This window comes from Ambystoma mexicanum, chromosome 12, assembly GCF_040938575.1.
Source record: "Ambystoma mexicanum isolate Mex_15411 chromosome 12, UKY_AmexF1_1, whole genome shotgun sequence".
In the NCBI taxonomy this organism is placed as follows: Eukaryota; Metazoa; Chordata; class Amphibia; order Caudata; family Ambystomatidae; genus Ambystoma; species Ambystoma mexicanum.
This window is the reverse complement of record NC_090936.1, coordinates 660,602,794-660,623,991: the sequence shown is the minus strand read 5'-3', so window position 1 is coordinate 660,623,991 and position 21,198 is coordinate 660,602,794. Positions and strand designations below refer to the sequence as shown.

At 43.2% G+C, this 21,198-nt stretch overlaps 1 protein-coding gene across 1 annotated transcript in view; it reads left to right on the top strand.

The window, feature by feature from the left end:
* COG5 (component of oligomeric golgi complex 5) overlaps nt 1-21,198 on the top strand; it is a 2,640,594-nt gene that overhangs the window by 25,997 nt on the left and 2,593,399 nt on the right. The window contains exon 2 of the mRNA XM_069629143.1: nt 17,950-18,089. Coding sequence (XP_069485244.1) covers nt 17,950-18,089 — 140 coding nt within the window. The remainder of the gene's footprint in view (nt 1-17,949; nt 18,090-21,198) is intronic.

Genomic DNA, 21,198 nt, shown 5'->3' with positions numbered 1-21,198 from the left:
TCCTAGGAAACCCACTCACTTCAGAGTTCCCTGCCTAAATCTCAGCAGCTCAGCCGTAGTACTAAAGGGGGAAAAGTAACCTCTTAAAAGTCATGTTTTAAAAATTCACTTTCTCCCCAACATGTTTAGGAATATCAAGAGTTATGATATGATATGATATAGGCATTTATAACGCGCCTATACACAAGTGTTTCAAGGCGCAATCAGTTCCTTTATCAAATGGCATGCAGGTTTAAACTAAAGGACTATGAGGAATCCAATGTATTTACACAAATTGAGCCTTAGCTCCAACATCCATCATTCCATGTAATAAACAATCACTTTTTTGTGTTCATTCTTTATTTATCATTTGCATAGTACAACATTAAACAGAACATAAACATAGCTGAGATCCATTAACAGCGCCCAACTGTTCGTCCCATGATTCAAGACCTCCATAGCAGGAGGAAATAGCTTTGCATTGATGGCGCCCAAAACCTGAAACTCCCTTCCACTCCTTACCAGAAATTAGCCCTCCCACCACCTGTTTAAGAAATCCCATAAAAACCTGGCTTTTCAAAAAAATACGAATCAGTAATATTCACCTTGAGTATCTGAACATTCACACAACCAAGCCTTGTTTATCCCTCGTCTTTCCCTACAACACTGTACATGTGACCTACAAAATGTAACTATGACTATGCATTTCTTTGTAATCTGCGACTTATATATACTATCCATGAGGTACTGCATCCTGCATGTAACTAATCATCTACTCTTTTGTAACCAGGGATGTAAGATTTTGTTAACCTACGCTGTGATACCCCAGGGTCTGGGTGTATAACAAATGCTATAAATAAATAAATAACCTCAGAAACAACAGGAATTACAATAAGTCAAGTCATAATCTCATTAAGGGAGTAACAAGGTCTTGTCCTGTCCATATTTACAAAATCGCTTGATTCATGGACATCATAAACTACTGAGCCCATACCTTGTTATTAAACAGAACCAATAGCATAAAATATGAACATTAGCCACACCACACGACATACAGACACACATACACAACAAACACCCCCATATGTAATCTCATTTATGCCTATGATCGCCTCATTTCCAAATCTCCGCTATAAGTGAGATTCAATTTCCGCCATACATCTCATTAAATGGTCCCCACATTTCCAAGTAATCACGCTCACGTTTCTGCTATCGCATCATGAACTTCTCATAGCTTGGCAATGTCTGCAGATCCAACAACCATCTACTGACGCTTTTTTCCTTGTTTTCCAAACTCTTAAAATCTGTTTTGCAGCCGCTACCAGCACATTATCAATCCAAGCCCCATAACGTTTAGCTACATCACATCTTACTGATCCTGCCAGCAAAATCCCTGCAAATGCTGACCTAGGAAACGCCATACCCAGTATCGCATGTCTTTAGAGGATTCTTATATAGAATCCTGCGAGAAGTTAAGGCAGCCATGGACGGAAGAATGGGAGGGTATTTTGGTTAAGGAATGGGATAACCTGTTGCAAGTGGAAACATGATCTAAAATTGATGTGAATTTACGGTACACTCGTCGGAGGATTCTGTTTCATTTGTATTGGATCCAAGAGCGGATGCTTAAATTGGGCATGAGGAATGTGGAGTCCTGTTGGAGCTGTGGTAAAAGGGGCAGCAGACCGGTACATTTGCTTTGGGCATGTCCTAGAGTGACTGACCTCTGGGGAAAAGTTCATGACAGAATGGATAAACAATCAATTTTAACCATGAAAATCGATCTAACAGCAAAGTGTCTCTTTTTACATGTCTCCACACATTCTCAATGCAGTGAGTTCAGTCTTACACATTCACTTGCTGTCCAAGAGTTGGGAAAAACACAATATTGGTTTTACATATTTTCACCCGCACTGGAAATGGATAATGGGCTTGTAACAAGGATGTCTTGCTTGGTAGTCTGTACTTTGTTTTCATAAGCACTTTAATCTTCTAAACTGTCCATATACTGTTCATAGCTCCTCCGCAGTGGATAGGTTCTCCATAATTCAGCATTAGATGTGACTTTCTTATCACCTGACAGGACCTGAAGACCCTCACGCATGGAAATGAGGCATACTCACCATACACAAACTGATACACCAGACACAAGGTTCAATTCCCAAAATCTAGGGTTTATTGCAAAGCAAATAGTCTCAGTCAGCCGACTGGATCTCGCGTCTCGCAACGTGTGTCACCCAGACCTCGTGAGACGCAAGAGAGCGAGCATTCTACAACAGTGACATATATACAAAAAGACAATCATACTATCAGCTTGTTACACATCAAAGCTACCCATAATGTATCTTCCTGAGCAAGGGTTTGGTGATTGACCATTATGATGTGCATGACACCTTCTAAGACATTGATTTAGCAACAGTTGCAATTTGCAAAGGCGCAGACACGATTCTTTGTTACAGAGAACATAATGCTCTTGTTCAGTGAGCGAACTGTGTTCGTAGGGGAGACACATTCCAAGACATGCTATCTTCTAGTTTCTATTCGTGAGCTAGAGGTCAGCTTGAACTAAAGGGGCCAGCAGGGGGGGGGGGCTGTGAAAGAGAGTATAAATCATGCCTCTAGCGGTCTATTTCTACAGTTTCTGCAGTTTCAGCGAGACCAGCTGGCCTCTGGCTTGGTGATTAAATGCCTCTCTGCTCGCCTTCAAGGACTCGTGAGGGAGGAAAACAATGCATTTCTGTCTGGGCTTGTCTCTCACATGTAACTTGTGGCCTCGCTCTATGCAGGAGCAAAACAAAATTCATTTTTGCAAAGCGTTTGAACAGAAAAAGCAAGAGGAAGCAAAATGGCGGATTCTGTTAGTACAAAATGGACGCTCTATGGTCATGCAGACGATCCTGTACTGGCGATGCTGGGCATATAATATGATGTGGTTGGTTTTCGGCCAACATAATATACAGTCTATGCTATGGTAGGGTATTTTCTAGACTAACACACCAAATCCTAAAGTTCTCTTTTGTTCATTACTGCTCTGTGAGCTCCGTCCCCTTTGGTGTTTTTTAAAGATTTCCATATCTTTATTCTCTTTGAGGAACTGATTGATGTCATGTATTTAAATGTCTCAACATCATACATCTGCCTGTTTTCATTTGAATATCTCGCTTACATTCAATTAATCTGTCCCGCATTGAACGGGCGATTTCCTGCATGATGCCTGATGAGCATTTGATTAAATATGTTAGGTATGTCATCTTGCATGTTGCATAGTCCCCTTGAATTCTTTTACTGCTACCGAGTTGACCAAATTTGTTTCCTTTTAACATGTTCTTTCAGTGCAAGGAATTCGAACATTGATCTGTTCCAGTAGTGTTGGGTGTCCCCGTGCCATGTAGGTTATGCCACAGAGGTAAAACATGGAGAGGGTGGCAGGATGACGGCCAAGGCCTCTAGCTCCTTAATTGGGAGTTGCAGTATGCACTACATAGCGGCCGGGCATTTGTTCTTCAGCCACGCATTGCATGCCTTGGGTCAGCTGTTATTCCCAGCGCATCAGAGAAAAAACATAAGGGTTGCGACGTAGTGAGAATAGTTTCATATTTCTTTCATTCGCTCGGGCCTTGGCCTCTCCAAAGGTGTTGTGCTTTTTGGCAGCTGCCTCAGGAATGTCACACCACTCGCTGTATTAATTGTGTTTCAAATGAACAATAAAATAAATAAATAAAATTAAATGCCAAGCCTCTCCATATAACCTTTCCTTTAAACCAGCATCTTTTGCCAGGACCACAATTATTTTATGTGGTTTCTCTGCAGTGCGTTTCCCTTCTCTGTAGGAATACCGATGTCTGACACACTGTTGGTGGGATCTTGCAGAACCCCAGAGAAAGTGTGCAACAACGGCAATCGCTGAGCCCTCTGCCACTCTCTGTATCCTGACATTGCTGGCCTTTTTATATCCAGGTCAGTGTTTCAGGCCTGTAACATATCTTCCTCCTCTTCTCATCCAATTGTTGGCTATTAAGCTGCTTGCCCTTTCCTGTGAGCACGTCTGTCTTCCTCTCCACTTCAAGTGAGTCACACTTACCAGGCAGGTCCGCTAGGACGAACCTCCTCTCTCTCATATCCTTAGACACATCTGGAGTAGGAATGCATCAATGTCAGATGGGTTTGGGTTGTCATCCTGCATTTCAGCTTCCGGATTCCGGAGTTCCACTTGCTTATCTGCCAACTCAATCTGGTTGCTGACAGAAAGGCATTGTGGGTATGCAAATGAGCTCAATTGCAATTTCCTGGAGAAAAAGGTTTGCATTTGAGCTAATTTGTATACCTACAATGAATTGATGTTGTGGCTCAGAACTGGAGGTGAACTCCCACCTACTAGGGGTGCTGTGGAGTGGGCGACTCAACCAGCTACCTATACATTAGGAGAAGAATTAAGTTATCAGGTGTATAGTGGGTTTCGATAGAGTGGCCAAAGATGTAAAGGAGATTCTTCACAAACATTGGCGCATCATATTGCTTGACAAGAACATTGCACCCTTAATGGGTAGACAAGCAAGCCTTCGCTTTTGTAGATCAATTTCGATCAAAGATATGCTGGTATCCAGCTATAGGAGTTGTGAGACTGGAATGGTTGGCAGCAAATGGCTGGAAGCATCTGGAATGGGCTTTCACAAATGCACTAAATGTAAAGTCTGTAAATTTGCACAAGGCACTACCATGTATACTCATCCCGTTCTGCGACACAAGATGAGGATAGACTCTAATATAAACATGTAACCCCCAATTTGTAGTATACGCATTGGCATGCCCGTGGCACTATGATTTGTAAACTTGATTCGTATCCTCCAACATGTCAGAGCGATTAAAAACAATGATCAGGCATACCCAATGGAGAAACATTTCCAAGAGAAACACAAAGGCAAAGTAGAGGGTCTCAAATTCTTTGGGGTGAAAAGCAGAGTTATCCCCAACAGGAGGAGATGTTCCACAATGTGAAACAAAATGCATCATAGACTCCGAGACCTAATATCCAAAAGGTCACCGTATTGATGAAGAATTGTACACTTTTTTGAAACCTAATTTTTATTTAATTTTTAGTACATCGTATTGTAGTCCTTTTCACTGTTGAGCACGTTGTCAAGTGTACTTGCCCAATTGAATTTTTGTTTATTTGGGGTCTGTGCATTTCCCTTTTCTTTTTTTTCTGAATTATCTTTCTTTCACATTTGTTTCATTTTTCTGTTTTAAAGCACACATTACAGGGCCATCTCTACAGTTTTCCTTTCTAATTTCATACTAGTTCTTCATTACATCAATTATCCATATTATAGTTGCATTATACTAATGGCCGTTTGAGTTTCATGTACGCCATTATTGAGGTCATACATTTTAGGTGAGGTACTTGCCATATTAATACTCCAATGCTGTCTTTGTTACTGACCCATATGTTTTAGAGCATGATTATAGGTATATTAGCATACAGTTTTACTCAAGTATACTTTTAAAAACAGCTGGAATTCATCACTCGATTTTGTAATTGGTATAAGAAGCGAGCATGGTTCCATGTACTTGAAATATATATTATAAATGGGGAAGAATTTACAAGCATGCTGACACACTGAATCATGTGTACATATGTATATCATGTGTATTATTATATCAGGTTGAAAGATCGCAGCCACTTGGGGTTTCAGTGCTGAGTTATTAGAAAAATGTTTAATTGAGTCCACTTGAGGATGTACAGGACATTGTGGTCACTAGAATGTTGTGAGCGTCGCTGACCTGCAATTTTGCATTCAAATATGCTACTCCCACATTTGAATACATTAGTGTATCGGCACTTCCTAATTGATAGTTTGGACTATGCGGAAGCTGCCGCATTAATAACCTGTGTAAGGGAAGAAGGGTCTCCCAGGCCCCCCTTCATTCCTAATGACGCACACAATATGCTCATTCTGCGCTTGACAGCGCACCTCTGGCCAAGGTGTGAGCTAGCCATTGAATGACACATAACTGTACATGGCCTATGAGCCGCGAGAGTCAATTTTGTGTTAACTACCAACTCCATTTTCTACTAGGTCGCATGTAAACGCTGAATGCAAGCCTGCACCTCTCCCCTTCATTCTCCGCGCACTGCCAGCATGCCAACCCCCCACCTCCTCCCCTCTGCCATCTCCATGGCTGTACTGTTCTCATGGAAGCTTGGGCGCGAAGTGTAGCAAGTTAAACACTGTATCTCTCCTCTTCCTTTGACATCATTGCCCTGTGTGTGACCGGGCTGGAGCCTGGTCCTGGAAAAAAACATCCATCTCCACAAATCTGCCTCTGCACTAGCAGACCCCTTCTAAAGAAATATAGACCACAAGCCCCCTAACCCCACACTTTTGATTTAACAGTTGTAAGACCCCGGGCCATGTGCCACTCTAGTTCACACTCATATCACTAATCCCATGCAGCCATATATTTTTCTTGCACTACAAAAAGAGTAAAACACCTGCATTAGATTCAAAGAGATGCTTGATTAATGTGTTTTTGAAATACTGTGTTGGATAAGGCACCTGGGCCAATGTGCCCACACTCTTGGTGGCTCAGGTCAAATGCTTAGATGAGAGATATATATAGCATTGAAATGTATGTATAATACTAAAATGTGTGTGGCCAAAAGGGCAAGAAGTTAGAGAGAAAGAAATACAGCGATGCAGACATCACCTGTCCCTACACCCCTCCCAGATGAGCCTAGCTGACCCGCGTGCTCTAAGAAGTTACAAGTCTGGAGCTGACCAATCCCGGAGCAACACCCCTACACAAAGTGCAATGTCCAGTCCCCTTTGCCCAATGAGCACTACTTACTGTATCCCCTATAGTACACGTTGTAGATGAAGTATTTTTGTAATATAATGTGTATTTTCTGTTTGGGCAGAGCGCTCTCGGAGTAGCAGAGTCCTCTGCGTGCCCCATTTTAACTTTATATAAGGACTTGTCTTTTACCTCATTTGCAATTGCTCCTGGTCTCATTAGTGTCCATTAGTGTCTCTTATGTGGTTATTTCATTGTAATTGTGGGGAATGCCAGCTTTCACCTGCACAGCATTTAGGCACTTTAAGTAACTGCAGTTGTGTGGCAAAGTGGTTTGTTAAATTATGGCTAATATACTGCCACATCATGCAACCCCATCTACCTTATTCATTAGTTATTTTATGCATTTATAACTAAGATTTTACCCATAAACTCAAAGGAGTAATTTTTAGAGTATATATTTTTTAGGTTGTATAGCCAGGCACTAAGCAACTTGGTGATGTTGATTACAATATAAATTGGTTACATTGCAAAAACGGACTCTGGTATTGAACCAGGTACTGGTGATTTTAAATTACTGAGTCATTTGCCTATTTTGCACAATAAGCGATTTTATTTATTTTTTACATTTATTTTTTTCTTCTATTTATTATTTTTTTTTACTTACGATGGCGAAATATGTTTACATTGCAATTTTTGCACTGTACTTAGCCACTTTAACAGTATTTGCACTAACGGTGGAATGTTTTACAAAAATACTGCGTGTAAATGAAATAGTGACATGTTTGATAGAATCAGATTTGCCTAAGGCAAGGTATAGACCTTAAACATCACATTGAAATGTTACAAAATGGCGGCATGGGGAAACCCGTATATGCTGGAGGATATGTATTGTAAAACTGGAAATAGGACAATTCTATTTTGTACCTAGAGTTGGATTATGCATGTATATATTATGTGTGTAAATGCTTAAACAGATGTGTGATCAAGCCACGCATTAGTGGCGAAACACGCTACATGCAGGCTCTGCTGCCGATTTTTACTGTGTTCATGGAATAAAAGCCTTATTTACTTTCCATGAGAGTCTTGGGTGTTGAATACTGGAGCACAAGTGCAGTCCAAGACATTTTCAGAGTGTCTGTAATTTTTATAAATATCTATATACACACACACAATTTCAGCAAGACAGCCCTTATTTTCCAGGTTTAATTTCCCTTCACCTGAACTGTTTCAGGAAAGGAAATTTGAAAATATTCTGTTTCACCAAAGTTCTTTTTTAAGGATGATGAAAATGTCTTTGCCCTGGTTATTTTGCATAAGGTAACAAAGGAAAATATTCTTTTAACAATGAGGTTTGAAATATATTGAACAGTATTTTTCAACAATCGTATTCAGGATGGTCCAAGCAAAAGTGTTCAATTTCAACAAAGGTTTGGTATCACAAAGTTATTTTCCAGCAAACTTTGGATTTTCCGGTTTTCTCTCTTGTCAGAAACTCCTTCAACTGAAATGTTCAATTTCAACCAAGACTCAGTAGAACAAAACTGCTTGTCCTCGCTTTTGGTTCACAAAGAGTCCCCGGTGTACTGTCCTTCCAGATATCTTTTCCTAAAGAAGGTTCAACAATAAACCTTTGATATCCTGGTTTACTCTCGTGCCAGACATATCTCCCTTTTGACTCATACAGACCCCTGGTGTACTCTCCTGCCAGTTATCTTACTCAAAAAGGTCCCAATACTTGATATTCTTATCAGGCCTCTTCACAACATTCAAATTTCTTTTTTAAAGATTCTCACAGTTGTATTTCTTCAAAGGTACAACCTTGTTGACTTCAGTAAGCATTTGTAATACTCCCCCCCCCCCCCCCCACACACACACTGATAACTGCAAAATAAGAGTTTGCTCGAGCTCATTCTGTCAACCTTTTTTACTGTGTCTCTTTGGCAATGCTTGTTCCAGGTTTCCCCTAACTGACATCTCATGTCAGGAGAATTGTACAACTTGTGCCTTTCCTGTTCCTCTTACAATGTTTTTAGCTTATGGCAATGCTGGTTCCAGGTTTTCCCCAACTGACATCTCATGTCAGTTGAATTGCCCCGCGTTTCCTAGGAGAGTTTGACCATGTCTGCCCACTTACACTCTCTTTAATTCGGTTTGGTCGGTATTCAAAAGTTCTACTTTCTTGTCTATGCACCTGTCGCACCGGCTGACAGCCACCACTAGCAAATGGCCAACTCATCGTTTTCTCCTGGCGTCTCCGATTCGTGGTTTGTGGTAATGGCAGATTCTGTTATGGGTATGACATCCGTAACTTGTTCGACCCCCTATCAGGTTCTCTGCTCGTTTTGCGGTCCCTCGCCAGTACGGGTACTGCTTCCAGTCGAGGCAGCGCTGTTGACAACCTGTCTGCAGTTGCCAACGCCTCTGCTGTCCTTCTCTGGAGCCTGATAAACTCTGTCGGGTCTCCCACCACTCTGGTACTTTGTGGTGACAGGCAGTTCGGGAGCACGTCTCCTCTTTCGTCTGGTGCATTCCTGCAAATCTGCCTCTCTCAGCAGCTCCACTTCCCAACCTGGGTTCTCCTTCACTTTCTCCTGCTCATTCTAATTTTTCTTCCTCTCACGACTGCAGGTGTTTCTCACTCTTATGTTTAAATGTCCCACGCTGTTGATTAAAGTGACAACCACTAGACCGCTCAGTAATATTGGCCATATTGTTGATCCTCATTAACTCTTCGCTCCTCTTCTTCATCCCAATACTTAGAACCTTCTGGGAATTAAAGTCCCAGGGATTACCCCAGTATTTTAAATTCTCATGTAGTTTTTTTGTTCTTTGTTATTATAATTAAGAGATGTTAAAGAATTTAGAGAGGTTGTATATGGGTGAATAGTAAAGACAATTCTGCTTAAAAGGTTCAACAGAAGTGGATTTCAAGACCACCTAGTTAAGCGGTTCTGTATAATGGCAGCAGGCCATCAGACACTCTGGAATTATAGTTTCTTCTTCATGGTTATAAGGGGAGTATTGCGTTTCCCCTGAGTCCCCATTCCCCCCTGACATCCATCTCCTCCCATGTGATCCACCCTCAGAATAGCACCCCTAGGGTCAGGATCAGGCAGTGGCTGCCTACTCCAGACCACATGGGAGAAGACTTTAGGTTGGGGTTCAGTGATGACTCTGCAGAATTCATCACTTATTTTGGAAATTAAAGGTGTGATCACTGGTGTAATCCCATTTCTGGACAAGCCTTCTATAATCTCAAGAGCATGAGCAATGTGTCACTTTGCTGCAACCCCACTGTTTCTAAAATGCACCTGGACTCTCTTCAGTCTCTCTGGGAAGCACAGCTCATCTTGCTTTTTAATGGTAAAGGAGTGGTTCCTCTTAGGTCAGAAATGTCATTTCCTTGCTTCATCAGTATCAAACTAATAGGCAGTCACCCCTCATTATGTCTCTATATCACGAAACAAGATTTTCTGGGAAGCTTACAGTGGAGGTTTTATTCAAGCCCTCTGTGGATCCCAGAAGATCAAGGCCCATAGTCCTAATAATGTAAGACAGACACAGCAAATCACACTGCTGTGGCTAGGTCTCCTCTGACCACTTCCATTCGCACCAGTGTTCAGTGTCTTTTGTGTTGCTCTAAAGTGGAGTGCCTTGCAACCCCACTTTCTCAGTTGCCTCGTTGCAGAATCCTCTGTAGTCACCATGCTTCTTCAAGCAGGCATCCGTTCATGCTGCCCATCTTCTCCCAATAGATGCACAAGACTTTAGAAGCAAGGCAGGAGATGGATGTTAGAGGAAATTTGAAGGCTTGCCCGACTCGATATTTTAGAATTTTGGTTCTCCTGGCTCATTTTTCTTCAGTTTTGATAGTTAATTATGCACATTTACTTTCGTCTACATAGAACCCCTGATGAAAGCCCCGGAGAATCGTGCTCCTGTAAGGAGGGATCCGGTGGTTGTCCCTATTTGCAGTCTCGTATTGTGGCTCGCAGCACAGGATCAGATGTTTCTATTTTACGGCGTATCATACGGCCATTACGCAGGAAGCCAACCAGTATGCTGCACTGCAGACTTTGCAGCGCTCTGGAGGGGTGCACGTGATCCTGGTTGGATAAGTGTGGAGCGAGGATGTTCTGACGTCATTTACTGCCCATGTTTATAGGGTGGGAGTCCTCCAGTAGCAGGATCGATTCAAAAGGATTATTTGGTAGTGTGCAGCGCAGCGGTTATGTGACCATCTTAGTTGCTGCACAACAGTGCCCCCCCCTCCTTTAGTTTATTTTGATAGGCAGGGAAATCCTCTCCAACCTTTTGAGTTCATAAAATGGCATCTTTTGAAAAACCTTCACAAAGTTGTCCATCTCACATTTCTGACCACTCGCTGTATGCATTATGCTGCTTTTAGAATGGCAATGAAAATATTAGGAAAATCCTTAAACTGAGAACAAAATGCAGTAAAAGATTGATTAAAAAGAAAAGGTACATATGATGAATGCTTTTTATACCATCTTACCAAATTGTATAGATACATGTAATATTTTGATGTAGGGGTCCAAATAGACTTGTTTAGTATTTCATGATTGGTTCTGTATATTGTAAAAACAATCATCCATCTTTGAGGATTTCCTCCTACAGACCCGGAGTATGGCTGTGGAGGCAAGATATGCCTCTGCGTATGCCAATGTATTTATGGGGTACTAACTAGGAGGAAAGGCAGGCTTGAATTGTGAAATTCCTCATTGAACAGAATTTTCAATGTTAATTAAGAATTATTGATAACCTTCTTTCTTTGTGGAGAAGGAGGCTGCTTTTTCCTGGTTAGAATTATTTTAGGCACTGAATCCGAATTGGAGATCATAGGATGTAGTGTTCCTGGACTGCAGTTCTTGCGAAAATGGCCACATAGCCTCAGCGGTGTACTCTTTCAGGTATTGATCGGACTGGTAATAGGCCGGACCATGCAGTGATAATTTAGCTGATGTAAAAGAACCCCCTGGCAAGGGTGAAAATGGTTAGGTAGATTTCTCCTCGGTGGCAATTGGGAAGAGGCACGCAGCAAGGATGCCCTCTATGACCTATTCTATTTGTGCTTTTGCTAGAACCCCTAGCAAATATCTTCAGGGCCCAATTCAAGGATACAGGCATCACGATAGATGGGCAAACGCACGTTCATTTCTTTATATGCGAAAAATGTCCTCCTCTACGTCCATAGTTGAAGTTTGAATGTCCCCTATATGCTAGAAGTAATGTCCAATATGGGGAGATTATTGGGGTTTGAAATAAACAGATGAAAATCGGTGGCATTTCCGCTGGGATCCCTGATAGGGGTAGAGCAGGCTAACCTGCCAGCGGTGGGTACACGGTGGGAACCGGAGTCGTTTAAGTATCTGGGAGTATAGGTACACCATGATAGCGCCGACACTTTTCAATATAATATGGGAAGGGCAGTGACAAGTCTGGAGGAAAGGATGAAGTTCCGGAGCAAGCTGCCTCTCTCATGGGGAAAATAGCGGTTTGTAAGATGATAATTCTGCTGTGGCTGTTATTTTTCTTCATCAACATCCCCTTCTTAATTAGATCCTCCACCCCTTCTTTAGGAGGGTGGGAGGCTTGATCTTGGGATTCTTATGGTCGGGGTGGGGGGTAGATGCTAGATGCAGGGTGTCACTGGATACACTTAGGATTTATTTGGGCGAAAGGGATTTTGAACTATATCTCCTGGCCTCTCAGCTACAGCATGCAGCCAAATGGGATTCTCACATGGGCGGGGCGGACAGGTGATTACTAGGCACTCTCCCACGACTGCACACAGGGATGGAAATTCTATTTGGAAATCCGGGAGGTTCCCAGACGTCATGTATTGTGGTGGTGGTCCAGCAGGTATGGAGGCGAGCGTGCATTAAACTAAGGCTGGGGAAGGGATATAGTTTGCAACATCCAACTAAGCATAGATCCCACAATTGAGAAGATTCTGAGGGACATGGGGCTGAACAGGTGTGTAAGTGGGAAACTGAATAAGCTGGGGCATATGTTCGATGGGGGTTCAGGGGGGAGTTTGATGCCATTCTTGGCATGGGTGAAAATATTCACATGCCAGAAGGACAATTGTTTAACTTTGCGAGACTGAGTAAGGCTCTAGCTAGGAAGTGGGACTCTATACCAGAGGAGCCCCCGACTACGTCAATACGCCACATGTTTCTCAAATTGGGGGTGGAGCGACATGCAATCACTCAATTATATGCAGCGCTGCAAGCAAGCAAAACACTGCCCCCCCCTTATAAGTTTGGTAGAAGTCTGAGTGGGACCTGGGGTTGCCACTGGAGGGGAAAACATGGTCCAAAATGTCTGCTGCTATTCCAAAGGCCTCACGCAATGCACGTCTCAAATTGATACAATTCAACATGGTGCACAGAGTCTATGTCAGACTGCAGAAACTGCAAATGATGAACGCAGCAGTGTCTCACACATGTCTGAGATGTAAGGGGGGAGTCTGCAGACTTCTGGCATATGGTTTGGGGATGCCCACAGAAAATGAGCTACTGGCAGGCAGTGGTTGATCGGCTCAATGTCATTTTGGGGTGGGACCTGGAATGTACACCCTAGATATGCTTGTTGTGGCTACTCCCAGGGGGGGTGGGAGGACGAAGCAGAGGTGCTCTAATAAAATAGCCGCCTTCTTACTTGTTTTAGCCAAACGCTGCATGGCCATATCGTGGAAGAACCCTAAAAGACCCTTGTTACATCAATGGCTCCAGGACATACTGAAATGGGCCACTGAAGAAAGGGATATAGTAAAGGGGCAGAACATGGAGGAGGACCCTGCTGACGTGGAACTCCAATGAAGCACGCTCCTCAATGACCTGCAGTAGTCACCGGATGACCTCCCCTCAACATCCCCGAAGGAGCATGGGGGCACACATTGACATATGAAGAAAGATAGATCAGTAGGGAACTCATGCATTCAATAGACCAGAGGCATGGGGACAGCCCCACGAGAGGCAGGGCATGTAATGCATTATGGACTTTCTGAGTTGGATGGGAAGGGGGGGACTGGGAAGGAGGGGCAGGTCGAGAGGGCCGAGGGGTGGGTGGGGTTGGACAGGGGAAAAGGTGGTGGGTTGGAGGATCAATGTTGGTATGTCGTTGTGTACCTTGTTACAAAATGTATTAAATATATTTCAAACAAAAAAAAGAAAATGTCCAAATAGCCAGTAGATTGTATAGAAAAGAGATACCAGTTAACAGCCTGTTACATGCTGCCAGGTCTATGCCTAACATGTATAGTATTCCATTGACGTAAATGATTTGTGTAGATCAAATCTGATTGAAAGAATCACACTAGAGTATACTGGCCAACCAGCTTACTATTTCTGAGAATAGGTGCTGTGTATTTAAAGAGAGTGATCAATGAAAATTGAGTTATTATGAGAGAGCTGTGCATTTCAAATTACCATTAGCATCTACTTAAAGTACATGCCAGAATTTAGCACATTAGTAGGTTCCAGGCCTAATGTGTCCTTCAGGAGATCTAAACATTTGGGTTATATTCTGACCCATAGTTATTTTGCTTCCAGATGCTGCACCTCTTAAGTACTGTGACAGGTCGGTAATCTGACCTTGTCATAAGGGCTAGGAACCCCTTGCAGCCTAAGGTGGGAGGACTATGAGGGTGGAAGTCGGAGCCAGTCTGACTCCAGAGTGGGACAGTGGCAGTTGAGAGGCCCCAATTCATGTGCCCTCCCCAGGTGCCTCTTTATATCTGAATGGTACCCCTTTACATCACCCCATACCTCTGCAAACAAATGCTTGCCAGTATTATTTTATTGCAGGCAAACTCAAGCCCACACATGAACATATCCCATCCAAGTCTCCAAGCCAAACGATCCAGCCAGTGGAATTGTCCACATTGCCAGAAGACCGAGAACTGGCGAGTGGAGAGACAGAAAAGCCACAGGTAATGCGGTGCACAATTGAGAGTCCGCTGCGCACTCCAGCAACCGAGAGACAGAGCCTCCTCTAAGAAACTCTTATCACTGTCACAAGGAGCGGCTTACCACAAGACTGAATTTTACAATATTTACCTGGGGATTCGCCACAATGCGACATCCGAACACAAACCTTTATAGTTACCCTTCTTCTGAACTTTTAAAGTTACCCCTTTCTGCTCATCTATCATCTCCTCTTTGTCATCTCCCCCTTCTTCCTGTCCCATCACTTGTCCCCCCTCATCTTCTCTATCCTCTCCATCCCCTCACTGCTTCTGACATCTCTTGCTTTCTTCCCAAAGCTCACTCTACAGCCTCTCCTTCAGATTCTCTTCCTTCCTATTGTTTCCCCGAGGACTATCCCTGCCTTTCTACGTACCTGGCTCTGCTCTTTAATCTCTCTCTTAGGTCCTCCACTTTTTCTTTATTAAAACATGCCTCTATCTTTATGATTCTCCAGAAACCTTCTCTTGACCCTTCTCTCATTTCTACCGCCCCTATCTCGCTTTTACCCTTCCTCTCCAAATTTCTTGAATGCATTGTCTCTTCTTATGTTCATTCTTCCTCTTTTTATCCGATCTATCAATCTGGCTTCCACCCTCTACTCCCTACCAAAACGGCTCTCCTTTCTGTCTGTGACTCTCTTCTCTCTGCTCGCTACTCTAGGCAATCTTTGTTTCCGGACTTACTCGATATCCACCATTTTTGATACTGATACCGTTGATCACTCACCACTTAAGAACATAACTTTAAAATGTTACATGGGTGGCACTGAGATCCCTTGAAACTATTCAAGATGTATAAGATTGGTATCCCCGGAATGTTCTGAGCGTGTGGGCAGGTGGGATCGCTACCTTATTTGGTGGTTCTGTCCCAAGATGCACATTTTCTGGGCAGAACTCCTGAGCTCGATGAAGGAAGTGGTGAGGGGGGGGATCAGCTTGCACTAGACCCCTTACAGGTATTACTGGGTATTCCCAAAGAGATAGAGAGGAATACCGGTTCCCAAGGATATGGGAAGTGATGTTTCGGGCAGGTAGGATGGCAGTGGCCCAAAAGTGGAAATGTCTGTTAGCCCCGGATAAGGCAGAGTGGCTGCAGAAGTACTGGGATATATTTAAAATGGAATAGCTGACGGCCTTAGTCTACGACTATGGGGGTTTCTTCCAGGAAGAATTGGGGCCATTAATGAGCAAATGGGGCTCCAATATGTCAATGGATGGGAGTCCCGAAGATGGGGTATAGGTGGAAGTTACAACAGAGTTAATTGGAAGAAATGATGGGAGAAGGGAAGAAGATGAAGGTACAGGAAGAAGACGGGGGTACATTGAGAGGGGTATGAGAGATCTCCTAAGGGTCTGAAGATGGGCAGGAGGAGCAATGAAAATAATTATGATAATGAGAAAGCGTGATGGGCTGGGGTATTTATCAGTCTATGTTGACGAGATGTAACTTTTTATAAAAGAAGAACATCCAGAAATGTTTACAATTTCTTACTGTAGTGGGGAGGGAGAGGGTAACCATCTTTTTGTAATAATTTATTTGGTGTTATTTTGTTTGTGGATCGATGTAAACAAGTATCAAGGTTAAAAAAAAGTTGTTGTTGGTGGCTTACTACTTTGTGTTCCATGTGCTTGTGGATTGAGTTAGTTGCATTGCTTTGGATTACAAGAAAACAAACAGAGCATGCAACCTGTGGCTTCTAGATGTTTGCAGCCTTCCTCCCCTCTATGTCAATGAAAATATAGGGAAAGTGCATAATTCTCATTGATTCACTGCCATTGGAGTGCGTAGTCCATCTCTGGTGTTGTGACCTTTTATCGATCTGTCTAAATATATATTTCCATATGAACTCATTCAAGATTTCACTTCTCTGTACAGATGTTCATACAGTGCTTCCCTTAGTGTAGGATGATATGTGATATGATATGATATGATAGGTTATTTATAACACGGTTAATACCCAGAGGTTTCTAAGCGCGGACCCGGGGATCGATCCTGTGTTGCTCCGTGTCTTGCTTCCAAGGCGAGCACGTTGCCCCTGAGCTATCCTCCCGCGACAATGGCTACATTTTAATCCCTTTCATGCTATAATGATATATATATATAACCAGCTAGCAATGGTAAACTGTTGTTATGGTTAAGTTGGACTCCCCAAAGGAAAAACAAATTGTGATAAATCCACAAAACGCACAAACTTGACTAAATTATTTTGGGAAGTTTCTTGGAGTTATTTTGGGGCAGTGGACGGTGATGGGGGTGAGGGTTCCAAATCATGTTTCCCAGTCGAATGTTAGGTGGAACCTACAGTCCGAAATCCTGTAGGATGTATCACACCTATTCTGTCTTTGAATCCTTTTGTGGTTTGGCACAAATCCGTCCAATGGTTTCCTTTTAAAAGTGAACAAAAGTAGACCGACAACTCTTAGCTATATCTCGATATTAAACCAGGACAAGAAGTTGGTAGGTAGGTTTCACTGTGCCCATGCATTCCTGAAGGACCACCCTCGAGCATAATTTAAAGAAAGCATTGGCAGGTTGCATAGATCAGCACAAAATCCCCAAACCCCCAAATTCCCCAGTTATTTTTTCTAATGCAACCGTAACTTAGACGCTACCATGCTCTGCTCGTGACATGCCAGCACACATAGTATGCATGTAACCAAACTTTGAACTGGACTTAAACAACAATAAATACCTAATTTAAAAATATAAGTATTGTAGGTTTACATTTCATGTGAGTGCCAAGACAATACATCTTTTGGTTTGACATTTCATAGGAAAGACCTAAAAAAATACATTCTCACAAAGACCTGATTTCCAGAGGACATGGCAGTGACCATGAACAGTGCATACAGATATCTGAGCTACAGTTGTTTTACGATGGCTGTGGTGAAGTTATGGTTGACTTACAAACCATGACTGGAGAATTTTGGAGGATTTGTTGTTTTGTGCTGAAATCAGAATGTCAGTTTAACATTTTTTCACTGCATGCATTTCCTAATTGATATAATTGTATTACATATTGTCTTGTGGGATGCTGGCTGTGTTTAGAAAATGGTTGGCACATGGTCCACAATCACCCTGACTGAGTGGTTAAGTGGAGCTCTTCTGGATGAATGCAGAGGTTTTGTATCCTAAGTCATAAATGTGTTTTACATACTTATATTTTTTTTTGTTTCAGACTGTTATACTGATTTTCTGAAAGAAGACTTTGATGTAAAGTCATATACTTCTCAGTCCATTCACCAAGCTGTGATAGCAGAGCAATTGGCCAAACTTGCTCAAGGTATCAGCCAACTGGATAAAGAGCTTCACCTGCAGGTAGATGGCTTTTGCTTCCGTCTTATAAAAATGTAGTGTGCATTAAAGTTACCATCGTAGGATGTCGTTTTCTAAAGCACCATCTCCTGCAGCACCCTTCAATCATATTCATTGTTTAATTTGAGTGCATAAGACTCCTAAAACCATTCTGATATCAGGAAATTAGGAGAACATTCTAAATTAAGAATCGGTTAAAAACAAACGAACATATGCACATCAGTAGGTTGCTATTAAGGACACAATGGTGGATTCCATGGTTATTAATTGCTGATTAGACAAATTAATAGTCCTGGTTTAAAATACTATAAGGTTTTTATAAGACATTCACTTTGAATGTGCTTGGTCAACTTCTTTGATTAAGTTAATTAAAGTAATATATATCAACAAGTTTCATTCACTAAATTGCAAGATAAGCCAAGTTTAATTTATGTTTAATGTTTGTATTTTAAATGTGTTTTATGTATTTTATTATCTGTCTGCTTGTTGAATAAAACAATAAAAAAAGACCTGCAGATTCCACTGTTTCCATTTGCTAGCATTAGAGGAAGTGTGATGATTAGTTTATCTACATTTTATTTAACAATTTGATACAGCATTGCACTCTCTAGGCGATAAAGTGTGGGCTGTCGTGATATGCTAATGCCTGATGGACAGTGTCTGTAGCAATAAATGCTTCAGTGTTACTGCAGTAGTGATATTGAAGGTCATAAAATGTAGTAATGTGGAGATTGTCTGTTTTAGGTGAGGTCCCAAATGCTGCTGGCAAGCTAGGTTGAGAGACTGAGAAAGGTTAAATCACATCAATGACACAACCAAGTCCGAGCCACAGATAGATTTCCACTCGAAATCTGGCATATCATGCAACAACTTGGCAGCCCTGACAATGCGTAGTTTGTTTGGAGTGGAGCTAGTGGCTTAAACGTTATCCTATTGCTGAATGGCAATGGGAAAGCGCTGTTGGTTAAGGGCTGTCTGAGGCTGTTCTCCGCTCCTATCCAACAATTTTCAACATACACAACGCACTCAACACTGTGGATTTACGGTATGCCTTGCAGGTCATTACTGCTTACAGCAAAGATTTGAAAGTTGCAGCGCAACAGTAATTGTCATGATGCCTACCTCTAAGGAGCCAGGCCGGGCCCAGCAACCCCAGAGGCAGAAATCATTTTCCCCAGGGAAGTCTCAGCGGGCCCAAGTCGGGGCCCTTTGGACTCAGTCCTGGCGCCTTAGGCGCCAGGCTCATAGCGGACCCCAGTCCTGGCGCCTTAGGTGCCAGGCTCATAGAAGAGGATATGTGTTTAAGTGCTTGGGTGCACACTTACCTGATGCAGACCTTGCTGCTTCATCCAGGCCCTCTTGAGGCCTGAATGGGACTACTTAACCTGTAGGACTACTTCACTACCCGGGTGTGGTCGGGGAAGGATACATACCTGATTGGTGGAAGGATACATACCAGGAACTTCTTCCAAGGCTATTTAAACCCCACCCGAACAGCCACACATGCTTCGCGTTGTTCTGCACCTAGCAGCTGGACGCTCACCGTGTCAGCTCCTGCATCCTGACTTCAGCCACGCCTGCCAGCACCCTGGAACACCTGCAAGGGGAGAAAGGAAGAGAATAGGAGAAGAAAAGCCCTTACCTGCTAAATCTGCATCCCGGAGTCATTTCTCCAACGGCCCTGAAAAGGAAGACATCATTTTAAAGGCATTTCGTTTCGATCGCTGCAGCGCTGCATTTTACTCACCTTTGCAAGACGCTTCCATCTTCAGCAGCGATCTTCCGGATTCAGCTACGCCCCGGCGCCTAGAGGAAAAAAGACAAGAACAAAGGTGAGAGGGAGAAAAGGAATAAGGAAAGCTCAGTTTCCTTGTAAGTCTTACCTGTTGGATTATTCCCACTGCATTTCGGGTCCTGCCGCTTCCTGGCATCTCCGGACCCCGGTCCCTATGGGGAAAAAAAGACAAAGACATTGAATGAGCGAATGCAAAGACATTACCTGAGCGCTCATCCAGAACTGTTTCACTTCGGGTCGGCGCCATATCTCCGGCACTCCGAACCCCGGCCCCTAAGGGGAAAAGGACATAAGCATTAGCGCTTGCTGCAATTAGACAACGAACATTATTATTAAGCTTGAACTTTTGAACAGAACTTTTACAGCGCCTTACCTGAACAGTCAAGCTTACCTGAACTCCCATCAATCCTCAATCCAGTGAAGTAACTGGGTTTCAACGCGCCCCTGCATCAGAAGCAGGATGGAGAGCTCATCCTTCCAAACCCTAAGGTGAGGCTTCACGGGGAATCGTGGAGGAGGTATCGTGGAGGGTTGGAAGGGAGTGGGAGGCTTGAGCATTGTTCCACAGTTGGTAATACTCCCTTTTCACGCACAGGAGGGTATCCAACGAGCCAGGGAAGCCAGAATAGAGGGGCCCTTCCTGTCCATCTTCAGAGTTCTGCGCCTTCGACGCCGCGCCTCCGTGGGAACCAGGTGAGCGTTACAGTAATCTTCTACTTTACATCTGTTTTAGGTGGCAACCTCGTCGGGGGTGAAAAGAGGAAAGGACGAGAAGGATGGTAGGAGGGTGGCTAAAGGAGGGTCCAACCTTGCTCTCCAACCTTGACTCTAACATTCCCTCTGTCCTCATCCTCCTCAATCTCTCTTCTGCCTTCGACACGGTCAACCATACCATCCTGCTCAACGGTCTCCGTGAAAACCTGGGTATCACTGATCATGCTCTGGCCTGGCTGACCTCTTTCCTCTCAGATCGACCCTCCCAGGTCCAACTTGGGTTCACTGACTCATGAGGAGCCCATTGTATCTAATGAAACGATGTGTGCCGTAGACTTAACAACCCAAGAAGAGGTTATTTCCAGCATAAAAGCCTCCCTGCCGAAACAGAGTGATGCTCTAAAGACTGCCTTATTCCGTTTGAGGTGGGCAAAGCTTCATCAAGGCCTGTTTATCAGACGCCTACTCAACTGCTCAACCACCACACCGAGGCAGGAAACAATTTCAATCCCATGCAATTGAAGAATCTTGACTTAAGTCCCCCTGCCTCTGCGACCCTGATGGTGACTGGTAAACACATTTCTTCAACTGAAGAAACCCCAC